We start from the raw sequence: 20,941 nt of genomic DNA, 5'->3' as shown, positions 1-20,941 counted from the left end.
ATCCAGGTAGTCATTTTTATTCTGAAATGGTCCACAAACCCTTCTCACGAAACAGGTCTTGGTGTGTCGCAAACTTTCTTTCGTAATCCTGTTGTCAAAATTGAATCATTAGTAGTGTGAATGAAGCTACCAGTAGCTCGACTACTTGCCCGGTTTTCCTCTTGACTAGTTCAGCGTGCGTTGGTGAAAACGAGTGTGATCGTTGTAAGCGATTGTTTGTTCGTCCACCATGAAATCAGGCCCCAGATAAGCCTTCTACCCGAAATAATAGATACACCGGCAGCGGACTGAACCCCCACCAATACAAAGTGATACTTCGTGAACATAACCTCCACGTGTTCTGTCAAATTCATCTGAAAGGTTAGTGAGTTTTTCGTAGGGGGTCGGTAGCTTCTTGATAATATACTACCTCCACGATTGTGCAAATTCTGCGCGTGCCTAAACCTCACAAGTTTCACTCATCGGGATATCATTTAAGGTATTAGGTTATAGTAATGTTTGTTTTTCGCTTTAGTTGCAACGGAGTACTGCATTCCCAATAAGTGGTTCTTTGCCTCAGGTCAAATATGATGACACTAGAAGAACATTTGTTTAGTGTTACAACTTATTGTTTGCATACCGCAATGTAGACTGTTGGTATCGCGTGACTCTGTTGCAATGCAACTTGTAGCGGTCAAACTTTCAGCAAGACAACAAAGATAACTATTCACCGGAATTTCAACCAGTTTGTTTAACACATAACAAACTGTGTTACCTGCTTAAAGTAAGCAAAACAGTATTGAGGTCTGTGACAAGTATGCGCAAAAATGAGGGTATCCCATGTTCCTCGGGACCTCGTTAATAATAGTTCATGAAGAACTGAGGTCTAGCGTAGTTTGTGACGAATTCCGCAAAACTTCGGCTTTTTAGTCTTTCATGCATAGTTGCTGTACCATATGGTCATGAATCTTCCGTTTTCAGGTGAGGTAAACAGCTTCCCACCAACTAATCCAATTTTATTCACTACCTAGGAAAGGGGAGTGAGGCAAGCGTAGTAGGATGACTACCATTGAGCTGAATGCACGAGAGAAATCTGGACGCTTTTGTTAAGCCACCCATGCTTCCAAGTGGTTAGGTAGCAGTTGTTGAGCAAAAGAACTCTTGTACGTGCTTGGTGAATTTGAATGGCGCATTTTCATTAGGTCCAAGGGGGACAACAATTCAAAGTTCAATGGGCCTCTCCTCATTTATCAGGATACTCCGAACGTATTGGTTAGTATTTTGGAGAAGATCCGCACGAACCTGTCATAATAACTACGCAAACCGGAGACCGAATATCTTCCCTAGGGAAGATCAACTCCTAATGCGAAGAATTCATAACCCTATGAGAAAACGTCAACCAGTTCACTGAGGACTCTGTTGAAGAAAGACAAGGCGGTTTGCTTGTACTACAACACACCATTTAGGAGATAAGGTTCAAAACAGCCCGAGAATAGTGTCCCCTCGAGTAAGTATTTTTGGTATTTTACATAGGTTGTCCACTTGTTCAATCGAGTAGAGAAAGATATTTTGGCCGACGAAATAAGCATATGGAAAATCCCACCCTATTTCACCTACGTCTGTTCGTGGATGGCGCATGAAACTCACTTCTATTGACTGAATGTCCTTATCGTGACTACAGGCAAAAGCTAAGGGCGATTGTAGTGTGCCTTTGAGCGCACTACGACAAAATACCTCACAACGACAATGAGTGAGAGGAACTTTCGGCCCTCGTGACCACGAATGAGGGTTACAAACGCCCCCAAAACAGTGGACTTTAGAAGAACGGCGTCACTCAATAGAAATTTGGACCAAGCAAATGCATGATCCTCCCAGCTAAATCCCAATGACGTCCATCTATTTTGAGAAACAGATAAGTAGGTTAACGCTTCTCAAAACACGCCATTACGTTTTGGGTGGGTTACGTTTGCACCGAGTATCTTTGTTCACCAAACAACAATTACGTATACGCAATGCCCCTGGTTTATTTTGGTCGTCACAGTCGCCGACCTTCTCGTTTGCGGTCCGTTCCCTCTGTCTCTTTCCACGAATCGTTCAGTTTGTTCATTAATCTGAGCTTATCAGTGCTTGGTTATCAGACGCGAGACCTTCGCCTCTTTTTGCACAGGAAGTTTCCCGTTCGCCATCACATTAGCAGAAGCTTTTCCCCATGGCCAGTTATCGTAAATCTTAATACAGCCCCTGGTCCGTTCCTTTTTACAAGAATGTCAGTGAATGCTGACTCTATTTTCATGCAAAAGGTGGTACAAAAGGTGGAGTTAATTCTAGACGAGAATTAGTGGTTATTTGGACAAAGTTGAGAAGGTAAGTTATATAAACTATTTCGTAACTCTAGGGAATAACATCTTGCATAATCCATTATTAAGCGAAAATCTCAACGACAAATCAAAACCTCAATGAACTTGAACTTTTAATGCTTGAGCATCATTTTTGTTTTTCCATAGGTGAGAACGATTGACCTCTGTATTGCTGCTTAGGATTGTACTTTTCAATTCCTAGTTTTAGAACAGTAAATACATCAATAATTCTTCGTGTTTGAACTGCAATTGTTTGCTCACCAGACATCTAATAATGCTGAAATGTGAAAAGGCCAACGGCTTGTCACAAATGATGGAATAGTTTCACACTAGACCAGGGGTGGCACATCATGAAAAAACTAGGTCAGTGAACGTTAATGTCAGAGTTTTTGATCAGGGAAATTGGTCAAACTTCAGTGGGCTTTGTTGAGATGTCTGTTTTTTTCTAAATGGCAGAAGTATGTTCGAAAAAAGGATTCAAAACACGCACACAAATTACCCGTGATTCTTGGTCAGTATGGATTTTTCAAACTACTTGAGACAATTGGATGCACAGCATTCTGGACGTGATAAACCTAATTATGAATTAGAACTGTCTGTATTTACAATTAGAGGAGCTTTGCGCGTTTGTTCAGTGAAGAGAACTTGGAAACACTTCATCACAAATAAGAAACTAATCACAAGGTTGCTGAAAACACTTCGACAGCCCACGACCGGTTTCGCCCCTCTTGGGGTTCATCAGGTAGGCGCAGTTCTCGAGTTTCAGTCAACCTTATGTTCCACTTGCATCCAAATTGGACTGTAGGGGCGTTTTCAGCAACGTTGTGAGTAGTTTGCTTTATGAGCATATGTTGCGATATCTCGAATATCGTGCCAACTGAATCATGGGGCGGCCTGTGTGCAGCACTTTCAGTTGTAGAATATCATAAACGAGAGATTTGGTTGAATCTCTCGTGAAAACCAAATTGATTAGCAAATGAGTGTATTTCTCGAAAACAGTCCAACCGGGGTTCAAGTAGATCATATGGTTGACGGAAACTCGGGGACTGCGCCTACCTGATGAGCCCCAAGAAGGGCGAAAGCGGTCGTGGGCTGTCGAAGGGTTTTCAGCAACCTTGTGAGTAGTTTCATCTATGAAAATATACTGCGATATCTGGAATATCGTGCCAACTGAATCATGAGGCGGCCTGTGTGCAGGACATTCAGCTGGAGGACATCATAGACGAGAGATTCAATTGGGTCTCCCGTGAAAACCAAACTGATTTACAAATGAGTGTATTTCTCGAAGATAAAACATGTTTAGTGTACCAGCTGATCAACATGATTGTAAAAGCCGGCTGCCGTTTCCTAACTAGCAGACAGTCATACGCGATTGATATGAGGAATACTGTTAAAACAAAACGTCTCAGTGGTGGACAGTAGGCGACTAATCAATGGAAGAACGGCCAGTGTTTAGTCAGAACAGTCTCATAGGTTGCTATGTCGTGATTACAAACTGGGAAATATGTTTCATCGGCTTACACCAAGTATGTACCAATGCAGGGCCATACAGTTGAACCAAACCTTGTCTGAGCGAATATGCACTCATTTGCAAACTAATTTCGTTTTTCGAGAGACCCACCTGGAACCCAGCTGAATCTCTCGTTTGTGATGTTTTCAGGCAACTGAATGTGCTGCACCAGGCCGCCTCATGTTTCAGTCGCTACGATATTTGAAATATCGCGATACATGTATGTCTTTGTAATGTACTACTCATAAGGTTGCTGAAAATCCATCGACAGTCCAAGACCGGTTTCGTCCTTCTTGAAGCTCATCAGGTAGGCGCATTCCCCGGGTTTCCGTCAACCTTATGTTCTACTTGAAACCAAATTGCACGAAATTAGCGAATATGCACTCATTTGCCTCAGAACATCATAAACGAGAGATTCAGCTGGGTTCCAGGTGAGTCTCTCGAAAGAACCAAATTAGTTTTCAAATGAGTGTATATTCGCTAATTTCGTGCGATTTGGTTTCAAGTGGAACATAAGGTTGACTGTGCTTACCTGCTGAGCCCCAAGAAGTGCGAAACCGGTCGTGGGCTGTCGACAGATTTTCAGCAGCCTTATGAGTAGTACATGACGGAGACAAACCTTTTCTCTTTCATCAAAACAAGGTGAAGTGAAACAAAACACCGTTAACTGACCTCCCAGATCTGAACACAGGAGTTTATTTACATGAAAATTCAGCTAGATGAATGTGTAAAAGTTCTACCATATTTCATATCTATACTACCCAGTAAACAAAGATAAAACCTACTTTCTAGGACATGCCCACATCTAGCAAAATCGATCTAAAAATTTGATTCATCATGGCATATTTAGAAACTCCAGGAACTCGATCATAGGATCATTTTCCCAGGCTGGTACAGAGGAAGATATCTGATCGATAGCGTCGAGGGTATGCCAATCGACTCCTGCCAGGCTAACAATTCTAGACCTACACATTATTAAAGACCTGATAGTATAACTTGAACATTCTTCGACGGAAACAAAAGAAAATAATGGAGTGGACTGACCACAACTTTTTTATCAATCGTGGAACACTGTTTCGCAAACTATATTAAAAATACGCAAGTATATTCACTAAAGTACTCAGTAATTTGGTTTGGATGTTGGACATTATCGAGAGCCGGTAAGAGTGGAATGTTGCAATTACGGCAAAATCGTAAATGTACCTTGGCGCCAAACCAAATTTATGGTTTGCTTCTGGTCATAGGCTTCTCTTCTACGCTGTAGCATTCTTTAGGGATTAGGTAGGGGTCACTACACGCATTCTTCATGACTTGCTGGGTAGGTTCTTCCACAAAGCTAAAAGTAGTGGGAACGCTGTGCGTGCATTTGGCTGGGAAAACTGCAGTTCAAAAACTCTACGAAACTATGTGAAGTTTCGAAGGTTTTGTTGTACGATTCAAGTATAACTAAAAAACATGTAGTTGCCTTACACTGGTCGCCAAACAAGTGGCGCAATTAAATAATACATTTCTTCTTGAACCATATTAGTCCTGGCACTTGAGTCAGCAAAATGTCTCTCCCTGTGTTGCCCCGTTTGTGATAAGGGCAACGTAGTTGAAGACCTCCTGTTGGCGTATTTAACACCGTACCGGTTAAGTAAGCAGCTACTAGATAAGAGTCGGCAGTGGTGATTAACACTCAGGTCTCGTTTCCATGTGTGGTTTGGCTAAAAAAAACGTTGAAAGGCATAACCTGATTACGGTTTTTTATTTTCAGTCCTCTGGCCGAAGTACACAATTCTCGTTGAATTTAATCGATGGACCTTGATTCTCCTCATCTTTGGTCTGCATTTTACGTCTCACTTCCGCAGTTTGAAGGATCCTATTATACCTGTTATCTCTTAGAGTTACTAACGGATATCCCGGCAGGTATTGCTCAAGCAGAAAGTCCACGGTTCGAGCCTGGCCGTTGGATCTAGGCTTTTCATGTCTAGGTTTGCTAACATCAGCCCCTGACTCCTTGAGGTGGCCTGGAAGTTATGCATTGAAAGCGGGTTACAGCCGAATGATCATTTACTTATTACTATTATTATTATCCACTGATATTATCGTCAGTTTATACATCTCCCTTAGATGTCGGTGGTTACGATGTGGCTCAGCAGTACGTGATAAAAGGTGACCTCAAGACATGCTCATCCTATTGGTGGAGGAGTGCATAAAACATAGGTTCGCTTAGAGGTGCTTACAAAACACTTTTGTGAAGCTTTGAACGTATTTAGAACCGAGAATGTGACTCTTGCTATGATGAGCACAATTCGGGTACTCTAGCTTCTATACATTGTAAAAAATACCACGATAGCGTGAGCGCATTAGGTTGCGTGATGCGATCACATGGAATGACCAGATTTGCAACAGTCTGTGCGAGACGCACACGGATTATTTTTTCAATGCGGAGGAATATCTGTTCCTGGTACTACTCGAGGTAAAAATATCTAAACAGGATCTACTATCAGTAGAGACAAGCTAAGTAGCGAAGGCAAATGAAATGAATTCTCTTAAAAAACTGTATTTGATATCCACGGGTAACCGTGTTAGCCTGAGAGGGTGTACATAAGCCATGTTCCAGAAAAAAGAATCATTCTGCTGATTGTAATGTTACCTCTGCGCTTGACTGGAAATCATAGCGTAGACCGCATTCACGACTGGATAGGTGAGTGAAAAAATGCATTTGGCAACAAAGGGTAAACGGGGCACTTTTGGTTACCTTACTTTTCCGCATATTATCCGATTCTCAAGTCCAGTTCCCTTTGACGGGACCTCGGATTGACACGGCAATTTTCGGATGTGAGGGATTCGAAAATCATTAACTCAGCAATCAGCACAAAAAAACCTAATGAGTAATAAATTGCCCGAATATTTAAAGTTCTTTACCACTAATTAGTACAGAATTTTTTTCGCGTGTCACTCTTCAACCCACATCAAGTGATATAACTTTACGAAGACTAATGCACCGTACTGTACGCGCCAAGCTGCACTTCCAGTAATTCTGCCAATCGCCTTCCAAGAATTTCAGACTTTCGTGTGCTGCACGCCTGTCAAATAATTCTGGACCAGTAAGATGCTGGAAAACTGCCAATTTCCAGTCGAGTAATTAACTGCCAAATTGTGTCTTGAGGGTGTGAAAACTATGAACTGAGCAACAATTATTTTCCCGGTAGTGCGAAAGGCGCACCGAAAAAATTAAAACCAAAACCTAATTGTTCCTTAATTCGTACACACACACAAGCGGAGAAGTCTTGATTTTTTTTCTTATATAAAGTAGCTGTGAAGAGCGTACGGAAGCGGAATTGTTTTCAACTTGCTTAACATCGCATTCTTGTTTCATTCGTTTGAAGTACTTTCTACTTGGAATCGCAATAATGTGGAAAATCAATATATGCATCGCGTGTTGGGAACTTTCGTTAATAAACATTGGATTCCAGGTGGTATGTTTACTAGCCTAGGTTTGCCCATCAACTTTTGTAAACAACTGCCTACAAGCTGACATCGGTTCCTGCTTTATTCTCCGGTTGAGCTGTTTGGTGTTGTAGCCACTAGAAAGTGCGCGGTAACACATATGAACCTATTGGGCTTGGTATTGCAATAAAAGAACTGTTTGGGTTGTTCAGAGTACCCGGAAAATGCTTTATTACATTTGAAAATCATGCCAGCCAAAAAACTAGTTTTTTACGGTAACAGGATAAAAAAATCCGGCCGTATTGTTTTGCTAGAATATGCAGTTGTTTGACAATTTGTTAGCGATTCGGAAAAATTTGGGGCGTGACAACATGCTGATAGGTGACACCATAATCCCAGTGTATTTATCCTCCGCTACTGCCTAGCGGATCCGAAAAAAATGATGTATTCATGGAAGGATTGTGCAACTGCAATGCGCCTGACGGTGGGCTGTAAGTAATCCTTTCTCAAGATTGTCTCCATAGAAAGCACATTTTTAACAGATGAAGTGATGAAACTTAAAATAATCAAACTGGCGCGCCGAACGTGCACTGACGTGCTGATGAGGTCTGATAATATTTGACCTACTGAAAGATAGAACCCAGCGGGCACAGACAGAGACGTGGTAATGGTATAAATCCTTACGCTGGATATCCTGAGGTTGGCTCCGAGGTAAAATCAAGACATGACACGTTTCGCTTCAGAATCAGTAAGCGTGCGGTCTTCAGTCGAACGTCTGAATTCTATCTACGGAAACGGATCCACCGAAGAAACTTGAAAAATAACCGCAATTTACGAAACGACTAGCATTTCGTCTAAAGGGGTCCCTTCCTAGTCCGTCGTCGACTATTTAAAACGGTGCCCGGCCCAAAGACCTAGTGATCTACAGACTTTGGATTATACCTTGTCAGCCACAGTTCTGCAAATTTCTAAGTTCTGCTTCTCCAAAATATACCTTTTGTTACTGAAGGAAAAAAGAAAAGTTGGGACAAGTCCCTGTGTTTGGCAATCTCAAGTTAACAAGTAGACTTAAAAGTGACTGTGCCCCGGAATAAAAAGATACGGCCCACAGGTCAGTCTTACACACTTATCAGGTCTTCGCATAAGAAGCAGTGAGGAGATACCGATCAAGGGACTTTAGTTTCAGCAACTGTCGACTTTTGGTAAGCCCCACGAATTCCCACTACCTAGGACACTACCAATAAATTGAGACGTCCCAGGGTGTTACCGGTCTTGTTTTATACACGTGAAAAAAACATGGGCGTACAACCTCAATCTTCTTCCCAGTGAGCACCATTGAACTAACTTTGTGATCACAGAACGACAAATTTGGCGTATTTCAGCTTTCGGAAAAAAGGGACAAAGAAGCAAAAGTAGTGAGGACACGCATCCGCTTCCCCCATGCGTGATTGAATCCCTCGTGCAGCATCCGAAAAGCAGCACAGTCATGCATTTTATGCCCGAATGTTGTGATATCTGGCCCTCAAATTTCCTAGTAAACTCAACCGGACATGCCAATAGACCCTCCGTTACTGATTTCACACGTTCATAACTATCTATCTTTGCTTATTTTATGACATAGTCCAAAGTATTGGTGACACTTTAGCGTAGCAGCTGGAGATTTCGCGGATCTGTGGAATGCATGCCCATATCACGTTGGTGAACAGTCGTCCTCCTGTCCTAGCGCATTCATTGTGGTAAGCTTGCACTAAAGGGAAATGATGGCCTCGAATTTTGCTCTTATTAGAGCTAATCAGCAGTGCATATCCAACGGCCGCGCCGAGGTTTGAACTCCGCACACCCGACATGAGTTTGTCACCATTAATTCACAAGTGCGCCGGATTATCTCTATGTAGACTGAAGGGATAATTATAGTGATGAACAAAAATGTTGTCCCATGTATTGTCTAGACACACGAAACCAGAACTGAGTGATGAGCTGCCAAGCTAAATTAGGTTGTTAGTAATCCAGATAGATGAAACGATTTTTTTCTGGATGTAGTATACTACTCATAAGTTTGCCGAAGACATTTCGACAGCCAATGATTGGTTTCACCCTCCCTGGGGCTCATCAAGTAAATGCAGTGCCCTGGTTTTTGTCAACATTACGTTCTACTATAAACTAAATTGGACGAAATCCGACCCATGAACTCATCTGCATATCAACTTAGTTTTGCGGGAGACACCCGGTATCCGGAAGAATCCTTTGTTTGTTATGTTCCCAGCAGTGTATACCATGTATTGCGACTTATCGAATATCGTGCCAACTGCAACCAGAGGTGGCTAGGCTTAGTATGTTCAGTCGAGAAAGAACATAATAAACGAGGGAGATAGCTGAGTACCAGGTGAGCCTGCCGTCAAAACCTAATTGGTATGCAGATGTGTGGGTCGGAGCTTTTCTGCATTCAGAGTTTTACATACATGCATATCGCACACGTTCGTGTGGATAGTGAAAACATTTGGCGTAACTTACTTAAGCCTGACACCGGTTGGCCGACGAACGACATAAAGAGCAGTCACCTCCTTGAATACAAGATTCCAAAGAAACATATTAGGTTAAACTTGGATATTTTCGAAGCAGAGCGGATCATTACTTCGAAAGGGGACTTTCCGATTTGGATCTTATCCTATGAGTGAGACTAATTTACGCTGAAAAGTTTGAAGCGTTGCATAGCGCGCCCTTTGCAGAATTCTCTGGAGATGCACTGCACGTGCATGAATTTTCAATACGGATGAAGCAACATTACGGTACCTCTAGGCTATTCAGCGTAGACTGCCTACACTTATGAAATGGAATCTAAAGTTAACATTTTCAAATCTTCTCGCACTATCAATAAACTAATGAGGAGGGGATACGCACACAGTCATCCAGAGGAAAATATCTACTGGCTAGCTGTATAGCCCACTTCTTGTTTGGTTCTCTTACACTTCCGGGGATCACCCGAAGTTACAATGGACTGACCTTATCACTTCCCTTGTTTTTGGCTTTGTGGATGTTGCCAGGGTTTAGACTGCATTCCTTCCTGTGTTTCAGTTAACAGAACTCTTACCCTTGAAAAGAGGGTAAGAATCAACACGCTGTGTGTCACCCCACTAACCAGACCTACAAGTACATTTATGCTGTCATGCAGTAACGTCTGGATCTTTAGCTGTCAGGGCATGGCGGTGACGTTTAAATTCACCCATAAATCTTACATATTATAGATAAGTTTCCCAGGAGCATGGAAGACAAAATTTTAGGAAGACGTCTCGAATAAACGTGGAAGTGTAAACCTCCACATGACCGTCCACCAAATGTAGCGTAGGAACTATAGATAAGCCAAAAACAAAAAATCGCAACAATTCATATGAAAACACGTGAAGCCCATGAAAGGTGCTTTGGTAGCACTGACTTAGATGGATCCGCATCCACGTATCAATCTCAGCTACACGACTGTTATCACTGACATCATCACCGACAGCATTATCAGCATTAATACTGGTGCTCCACTGTTGTACAACTACAAAATTTATTTAATTATGATTGAACCCTCAAAGTGGACACAGGAGTAAGGAATTGGTTAGATATCGACTTGGCACTGGCCTCTTGCAAGCATTCTGAGGTGCCTACACCTCTTGGCGCTCAATCAAAGAAACCGGGAAGAAACTGACAGTGCGAACGTCACTGAAGTCAGTCAGTTGCCATTTCTTGCAATGTCCCCAGCCAAACGCCGGGGAGCACGGGACCCGATCCTGGAATGCAGTGCGAACGCACTGAAGTCAGTCAGTTGCCATTTCTTGCAATGTCCCCAGCCAAACGCCGGGGAGCACGGGACCCGATCCTGGAATGCGGGCTGCACCATACCTTCTACAAAGTCATATATTATCCATCTGGAGGTTTGATTCATTCTGAAGGAGGCCTGGAGAACAACACTACTCTTAGTGAACGGTGTTTCGACATGGACCGCATATGGTCGTAGTACACATCCTAGCCATAAAATCAATACTGGCACAATATTTCCTCTAACAGGGTGATAATTTCGCACCTCTGCTGAGTGAAAGCGGCTCCGATCGACTAAAGGAATGGGCTTAGCAGAGTGGGCTTAGAGCAAGGTGCCCGGCAGAACTTGATAAATTACTCATCTAAAATGGTGGGCCCTGACGCCACAGTGCCAGTCTGTTCAGTACCGAACAAATAATCGGCCGTAACACAACGTAGTTAACTGCCCAACAGGCCTATACAGTCTGATTGTGCACGTTCTGAACAAAAGAGTCCATAGCCGAATGCAAATTTAGCCTCGAAATTTCATGCATAATTTAATTACTTGGGTTTCCCTAATTACCTGATGCATCGTTTTTCGCATCTCATTAAATATCAAGTCCCGTACGTCGTGCAATCCAGACAGTTATCGTTGTTCATTTGGACGCGAGTAGCTTTCTAATCGCTCATTCTGTCGTTGTAATCGAAAAATACCCCGAGCAGCCAGAAACGCAAGAACGGTCAGATAAAATGTTACTACGTGAAGTATTACTCGTCGTCACATATCCAGCGACGCTGCTAACGCGTATGGTGCACTGCAAACGGCGAAATAGATGTTTTGAAATTTCGACATCTCTAAAACCTGCACTTACACAAATTCAATCGAGTGTCGTCGGCACTTAAATCGTCGTTGTGCAGAATGGAGTGAGCTTGGCATAAGGTATGCAGCAATAATTGATAAAATCTACGCAATGCGGTAGCTATTTATTGGGCTATTGGCAGAAACACGAGCGGGTTAATGTGGGCTGTAAGGGACAAAATTTATCTCATCGAAGTGCTGGTCCTTCCTGTTGGCCACACGCGAAGTCACTGTGTTCGACTTGGCATTTTTTTAGCGCAAAGCACAATCCTCTTAGTGAGTGTTTTTTGAGACCTAGTACGCAAGTACTTTTGCAGCACACTCTTGAGTTGAGTGTATAAGGTAGTGAAAAGTACAGGGCCGTTAAACCCTGAACAAAATCAACGTGGGGACAAGATGTTTGGAGGGTCACCACCACGGTGTGGGTGCGTGAAATTCATTTGTCAGATTTGAGAAGCGGCTAACAACAAAAAAACCTCATAAAGGCAACTACTCATAAGGTTGCTGAAAACTGTTCGACAGTCAACGACTGGTTTCACTCTTCATGGGGTTCATCAGATAGGCCTAGTTGTCGAGCTTATGTCAAGCTCATGTTTTACTTGAGCCAAAACTGGACTGTTTCCGAGAAGTGCACTCACTTGCAAATCAATGTGGTTTCCACGAGAGACTCAACGAAATTTCCCGGCTATGATATTCTACTACTGAATGCATATAAGCCGCCTCATGTTTCAGTTGGCGCGATATTCGAGATATTGCAGTATATGTTCATGAAGGAGGCGGCCTGTGTGTAGCACATTGTTTTAGAATATCATAAACGAGAGATTTGGTTGAGTCTCTCGTGAAAACCGAACTGATTTGCAAATGATTGTACCTCTCGAAAAAGAAACCTCATTGCAGATACATTTGTCAACGTATGTTTAACATCGTGCCTAATGAGATAAAATCTGACACGGGGCGAAGTAGATTAGCTAAGGACCAATCTCAAGACGACAAAGACAATGTGCAACAATATTGACAGTCTCCAATTAAAACTTTCATCCTCCTCATATAATGACAGTCAACCCGGCAAGGTTCGTATTTCTAAATAATAGAAAAGAAGCGAAAATTGCTTTGGGTATCGATGTGTGTTGATCGCGACTGACTGCGCATTCTACTCCATTTCACTTTACATGACAAAAGTTTTGTAACTGAGCTGCCATGAATTTTAACCGAGAGAAAGAGCCTTCAACTGGGTAGAAGAGAGTTCTGGTTTTTTTTGAAAATGTGCTCAATGGCAGTCAATTTCTTCCTTCTAGTCAAATAAGCATGCAGTTCCCGTCTCATAAGTGGAACCTGATAAAAAATGGAACTATTGATATGAGAACCTTAAGGCGGGAAAGAGAACTGCTTACACGCAGGTGCTAGACAACTATTCAAGATAAGAAGGCAAATTTGTTAGATTTCCTGCCGGTTGGATGTCTACGTAATCCCATTCAATACTGTTATCATCAGCCAGATCCTTTAAGTCATTTTGGTGGATATGACGGTTTCAAGAGTATGGGGACGTACCTCTGAACAAAATACCCATCTCGACAAGTAATAATGGCGTAAACCCGTGTCCTTTTGTTATCTTCATTGAACCATCCTGACTTGATAGCACTTCTCCGAGTGACCTTCCCGTCTTTTGCATTTTCTACAGACATTACACATTTTCGCTTCAACGATGAATCAAAAGGCGAGCAACGACAACTTAGAGGGATACTGAAAGCACGTGATCCTACGCGTAGCTTTGCATGGACACATAAATGGTGCTGTCTTGGCGCACTGAATTGAAGTTCATATCACACAGTACGAGTAGTGGGACAAAATTTCTGTCAAGTCAGTGGTAGCTTTTGTGCACCCAATGTTAGAATTCGCAGCGGTCCACATAACCTGGAGGAATAGGTTCTGAAAATGAAAGGGCTATTATCTCTAATGTACTGAAATAAGACTCACGGGATTCGACAAATGCCACCAGATTTAATGCTTAAAAAATATATCTGCAAGCCTCAGTAAATCGATAAGTCGAAGGGGTGACCAATAAACAAATCGACACAACATGGACACTAAGTTTCCTTATTCCAGTATGTCAGAAGGATTGTTGAAGAAAAATTGCACGTTTGAACACAATACCCTCCGGGGCGAAATTCAGCAAAAATCACTTTTCCGCTGCGACTTTCAAAAGTCTTAGAAAAATTCAGTCGTAAGGTGACATCTGACTTTAAACTTAGTTGGTTCGGAGTACAAAAATTCCAAGGCCGCTAAACTTGTTGAACAAGCACATCCAATTTAGGGACTCACAACGCAGGATGATCAAAAGTTGGGAAAATTCCTATCACGATGCGCTTCCAAGGCTGTCTGCGTCCTGCAACTATAAAAAATTAACCGCATCTAAATTGGCACTGTTTTTCGGAAGCAAATTACACGCAACTCCATCTGACCTGTCTAGCATCCCAGATTAAGAACTGCGCAAGGAATAGGACATTGTGGCATCTAACGGAGACGATTATAGAGGGTATTTTGTGTATGACGGACGATTTGTTTACGCAATACTAAATTCAGTGTCTCTCCAACAACCATTGTATTCATCACGGAAGTACTAGGAACGAACAGCCGAACAACCATTCCATTTCTAATTTCACTTTCGAAATGTTCATGACCACTTCATCTGAACTGTGTAGACATGTAATGACTTCGTCACGTGACAAAAAAGATGTGCTCGTATCCTATGACGGTAAAGAACTGAGAAACAAGATGTCAGTGTATGGCGCCATTACGTAACAAAATATAGCAAAGAAACCAATATTTATGTGAGTCGTCATCACACTTGTTCTACCCTTTGAAAGGTGGTCGAACTAGGAACGATGTCATTCTCTACCAGAATTTTGTAGCAAATTCCGAGCCATGACGCATTTCAAGGCAGCAACATATCACCAAGCTTAGTCGTTTACATTAAAATATGACAAGATTTCCGTGTCAGTGCTAACTTTTTAGCTACCTGAGTAGCCTGTTAGCATCCTTGAATTATAGATGTCCTCAACGCGTTAACTTTTGCCCCATCATCCTGTGCATTGGCAGTACTTTTACCATCTCCGTTTGGCCCCGTTTTGTCCTCCAGCTGATAGTATAGCCTGTTTTGGTGGCCGATATTCCAGTTGTACGCAATTTTATTCCCAGGCGGCAATGACCTTACTCAAGAGATGTTACTTGACCGGATGAAATAGATCAGGTGAGCACGAAGGATGAATATCATACACATAGAGAGGGAAAATCATATGACCTCCATGAGAATTTTTATGGCATTTAGCCCCGTTTAGTAAAATGAAACGGCTTTGCATTGGCAATCGAAATACACCGGGAAAAGCGGACAGCGAAAAATGTACAGAAATCGACGGTTTTAGATTCCATTTATAGTGAAGTATTCAAACTTGACATTCTATGAATCGGTTTCTCAAATAATTCATGATCGATTCTAATGTCTGCTCTGTCTCATTCAGCGCCCGGCACATTTTGGCTACCAATGTGCTTCACTGGTTATTTTCAGTCACGTAAGTTTTCATTTTCAAATACTTGTTGTTGAGAAAACACAGAAGACAGGTCTTGGTGAAAAGCAAGTAGCGTACAAATTTACAAATTTATCGTCAAACTTTTTATTTAGAGCATATTGTCCGGGAATTATTGCCCTAGTTGATAAGTTGGGGCGATACCTTGAGAAGAAAACAGTTGTGTCGCCAATCAGTTCCTCAAGAAAACAGAAATCACGATCATTACGGTAGATGGAGACAGCCTGGTAGCCGGAATGTAGAAGTCTCCGTTACGTGCATGCATGTATTTTAGACTGAGGCCGATTTCGGCTGAGCAGACGAAATATCAAAGGTAAGTGCATCTATTTAGCCCATCCATGCTAAATTTTCATGCACCAAGCGATATTCTCAGCTTAATACAACCAATGTCAGGCATTTTCTTGTATTTGACATTTGCGCGCCCTCATACGCTTTCGGTAGACAGACAGTAGGTGGATCCGAACCTGCAGGAATGGTTTCCCTCTTGGCTTATTCTAAAAACCAGGACGTTTTGGATAATCTTGCCCGTCGTTTCAGTAGTAGTTCTGATGTTGTTACAAGTTACAGAAACCTACTTTTGTTATGCAAGTTGGCTCAAAAAATGGCATTTTTCTTAAAAAATCAGGAACACATATTTCGACGAATTGTAACTCATGTCATTCCTTCAAGGGTTTTACATTGAATTCATTCAGTAAAACTGTCTAGCGAATGTGGTGTGAATGCATTTTGATAGTCCCATGGATGACCGATACAAATGAAGGATGTTACGTTGTGACAGAACCTTTCTTCAGTGGGTTAGAAAGTCAGCAGATTTCTGGATTTCTGTTTATATTTGCCCACTGGACTACAGAACTTCAATTGCCTTGGACATGTAGTGTCAGGTTCCAGTATGTCTTTGACCAAGCTTCATATTTAGGGTGGTTCAATAATACATCTGGGTTTCATCCCTGAAATTACAGCATACCAAGCGATATTTCACTGTAAGGTGTGGTATGGTGTCAACCGCGGGACTTTTTTTCGGTCACCTGTTTGAGAATCCAAAGTTTTGTTCATGTGTGTTGCTCTTGTGACAAACCCTACTTTAATAGCTGTTCGGAATAAATTGCCAAATCTAGGTAGCATTTGAACGATCATGCTGTGCGATCGATGGAAGATTATAGTGGTCAAGAGTTATCCCATGAAAATGGATGGAATCTGGGTTGGGAAATCGTGACAGGGAAAATAGTGGAGAATTGATTTTGATGTTCTTCTTTGGATTGCGTCAATAAAAGGAGGGTCGCTTCCCGGAAAGAAAGGGCGGTATTCACGATTCCATGAGTAAAGTCAGAACTGATCTACTCGCATCTAAAATACAAGGGTGTTTGCAATGAGCTTACCAAAAATCGTCACCCTGAAGTCTCCTAACTTTACCTCGTTAACGGTGCATAATAACGGATGCTTCTGAAATTTTAGGTAGTCAGTTACACCGAAAGCCTCGCGTACGGAATTACTAAAATCCTAAAGCATACTTTAATAGGTTTGCAGGATAGGCTATCAAAACTTTTGAGAAAGTAAATATGGGGTGCACTTAGAGGCAGCCTCAAAACAAGGAACAAAAGCAGATCACCCAATGTTTTCCAAATAACTCCCCAGCAGAACTGTCGTACTGAAGACTGAAAGTTCGTTTTCTGTATGCTAACCGCTCCATTACAACTACCAAATCAAAGTGATCGGGAGATTTTCCGTTTACAAGTTATCCGAAAAAGGCAAAAGCTGTATGAAGGAATAGGTTTCTCGTTATCTTTGGTTGCAGTAATGCAGAAGAATGCACAAGCGTACCAGTTTTATTCCGGAGAGGCTGTTTACACGGTTTAAACAATAAAACTGTTCTGGAACACCTACAGGTTATGAAAATGACATTTCGTAAATTGTGAACCACTGGTAGTATGCTTTGCGTTTGTCTACGCGGAAAACATGGCAAATCAATCAACTGCAAGTTCTTAAATTCTCTATTTGCGGATCACTTCAGCAAACTTAGTTTTCTCATGCTTTCTGTTCGAACAAGTAACCAACCTTGATCAATGGTCTGGGACTTTGACCTTGCTTGTCACCCGTTAGCATGCATTATAATCCAATCCATGGATGAATTAAACAGTGTACACCTTATCGTTGTGAATAAGGACCTAGGAGCATTCGAAATCTCCTGGATTCACAAACCGTTTTTGCAGATTACAAACTTACCGTAAACTTTGTAGCGTCCATTTGAGGGTGTTCTTGCTCTCCAAATTGTGCAGCGGGGTCGCGCATAACCAAAGAACGGTCTGTGGGGTCCTGATCAAACTGATCTAATGCGCGTAGATCACTTTCAACAGAAGATTGTGCTTGACTTTCGTTACTACTATCTATGGTCCCCAGCGATTCTCTGAAGGTCGAGTCCTGGTGCAATGAACCCGAATGACTTCCGTGTTGACTATTCGATAAGACAGCCTGATCGAGATTAGGGGAAGCACTTTGTGGATCAACCGTTGACAAGTTGGAAAACAGGTTGACATAGTCATTAGTAGTTTGTTCATCCGCCGACGTAGTCGCTATGAATAATGGCACAGCAGGAGAACTGATAACGTTTTGACGTGGGACAGCCGGTGAGTGTGCGGCTGCAGGGGTCGGTACTGAGGCGACGGATGAGACAGAAGCCCGAGAGAGACGCGGTTGCTGATTTCGGAGTTGTTGTTGCCTCAGCAATTCTGTTAGGCAGGCAATCAATTGTTCCGGTTGTCTTAGGATTGGTGAGCATAAAAGTTGAGCAACCATGTTGGCATCCAATGGCGCCTGACTGATGCTCGTTTTTGGTGTTGCGCAGCTTGTAGGATTTGAAAATAATGGCACATTTTCTGGTCCCAGCTGCATGACAGGCGTTTCGGAGATGGGCTATCATAGAAGAAAATGTAGGTAAAATAACCGAGCGAAATTCAGGTGAATAACTCCTAGTATACTGAGACCTGAGACATACACAGCAATCGTATACAATACTTATCACATGAAACAGGCTCAGCATGAAATATTTCCTTTCAAAATATGTGAACTGAGTTTACTGGGACTGAAAAAATTACATGAGCAGCTATCTGCAAAATAGTGGTGCTTGTATCACATGCATAACATTGGGTGCACTCAATGACCTGGAAATGACATGTATATTTACTTCGGCGAAAATTCAGCTCTGGTCAGAAGCAGAAACTTCGAACTCTTATTTACATTCGATCTATGGTAAGAGTCCCTCCTCGGACGTGCGAAATTTCTTCTCTTTCTGGAACCATTCCAGATATCACGCTGCTCTTTAGGTCAACTAGACACATCATAAAACTGATGAAATCTTTAACCTGTGCTTAATGGCCGACGAGATGACCACTGCAAGAGCCAGCTGATTCCAAATTAGTCAGATAATTTAGCTTAGCTCATTCAACGCAGAGAGATAGAATCGATTGAAGTTTCATAGCTAGTATTTTTTAGAGTAGGAATAGCGTGTAGTTTGAAGATTTGAAATTGATAGCTAAACAGTAGGTGAACAAACATGATGCATCCATGCGGTAATTCCCAAGAGTGTTTCTTTTACTAGTTTTACGGAATTCAGCTTTGCAATTATCACTGACCAAAGGTGAAATATCACACAAGTGACAATTGATCAGATGAGATTATATTAGTATCCACCTACAAACTGACCCGATATAAAAAATGTAGTTTCCACATTGAACCAGATAAACACTCATTGTAAGAAGTACCTATAGACAACGTCAAAGAATCGTGTAGCCAATTTGATTTCTGCAAGTCAAGGTGTGGATTCTCACCTATGCATCCCAGCATTCTCATTGACTCAGGTTTTATGTACTTTTGTCGTTTGAAATCTTAGCATTTGTGGAAATTCACTGATGAAGGAAGAAACCCTCCCCTTTTACTATGGACACCATCAGGTGTATGTTGCATGCGGCCATATTTCCGGTGGAAATTGCTGCGTCCAGCCATCGGTCCACAATACCTCAGAACCACATGCTCACAGCTTGAATGAGGTTATACGCTGGGCTAAAAATTCTGGAATTATGCATACACCCTCACTGAAAATTCACTTAAGCCGACCTTATATAGCCTGGCTTAAGAAGCATACCTGCCGTAGAAAGCGCGCAACCAAACCTCTAACAGTGCGTCAAAAATAGGTCTTTAGGTTAGTGCGACGGATGAGAAACTAATTTTGCCAAAGTGTGATTTGGGAAAAAAACTTCAGGAGTTGTGGCGGAACCTGGACTCTTTGAGTCTGTATAATCTACTCCTGTCATAATCACCAATATTGGGACGAAACTTTCTCATTTTCACATCACTAAATCCATTACTGGTTGGCTCTTCCAAACGAAACTGGCTGTCTTATCTAGCCGCTGTTGTCTAGGTGTCGGGTTAATCTTACAGTTTCATTGCATTGGTGTCATTTTTTAGCATTCATTCATGCCAGACAATGTTAGTATATATTATTGTGGGTGGATAGCTTATAAATTTTGAATGTAGGGTTTCGATAGCTTGGATAACATGGCTTCGTTTTACCTGGAAGTAATAAAATGGCAGTATTGGTCACCAGCATCATCCAATGTCATAGATGAATGAAAATCTCGAATGAAGCGGAGAAAATCCACAGTTCGCAAGTAAAGTTGCTGCCCATTTGGAGGCCGGTCACAGAAGGCGACTAGTGACACCGTTTTTGCGGGGCGTTCTCTAAATTTCTAGATCTCAAGGGTTTCGGCACCAGGCAGTTATCCACTAGGGTATTCATAACATTTTTTCAGCGCTATTCTTACAACTTATGAGTTTTGGCAACTGAGCTCACGCAGCGGAGCTTCTACATAGAAGATAACCGTTCAGTGCTGATCAGATTACGTTTGTCACTTTGGTGTTGCAGAAAAGACACAGAAAGAGCTTCCAAACTCTTGGCTAAAAGCAGGTCGAAACGGAGGTAGACGATGCTCATCAGATGTTCTTGTAGTGAAGAAACAGAAGGGTGCAGTCACAATACTTTCTAGACTCGTTAAATGTAGTTCCTTCAGTTTGCAATAAATTCGCATGTCAAAACCGATCCAGGACAGGCCATCATATGCATCTTGGTGCACGCTCATTGAGCCCATAGCGAAATCACAGATTCATTATACTCTGATCATCTGCGGAAAGCCGAATTCAGGACATGTTTGCACTTAACTTGACGTTGTCATATCACCTGTTCCAGTATACCCCGGGACTCTAGAGCATTCAGTCAGGCAGAAGCTATCATACGGAGGGCCCATGGGTGAAGGTCTCTGTCTTCATTCAGCAACAGCGGAAACTACATTGAACTAGTTGGAGACCTACGGAGGATCAGCTGTCAATCTAACAAAGACGTACATGTTCTAACTTGAAGGTTTTATTTTCGGTAAATCAAGCTGCACTCGAGGAA

At 42.1% G+C, this 20,941-nt stretch overlaps 1 protein-coding gene across 1 annotated transcript in view; it reads right to left on the bottom strand.

Moving 5' to 3' along the window:
- The window catches only part of T265_08827 (hypothetical protein), a gene marked incomplete at both ends in the record, with an annotated part of 69,933 nt that overhangs the window by 28,724 nt on the left and 20,268 nt on the right, over window positions 1-20,941 (bottom strand). Inside the window, one exon of the mRNA XM_009174739.1 lies at window positions 17,719-18,405. Within this exon, the coding sequence (XP_009173003.1) occupies window positions 17,719-18,405 (687 nt within the window). The remainder of the gene's footprint in view (window positions 1-17,718; window positions 18,406-20,941) is intronic.

The sequence above is a fragment of the Opisthorchis viverrini genome (assembly GCF_000715545.1).
Source record: "Opisthorchis viverrini unplaced genomic scaffold opera_v5_236, whole genome shotgun sequence".
NCBI lineage: Eukaryota > Metazoa > Platyhelminthes > Trematoda > Opisthorchiida > Opisthorchiidae > Opisthorchis > Opisthorchis viverrini.
Note: the sequence above shows the minus strand (reverse complement) of the source record. Positions and strands in the feature narration are given on the sequence as shown.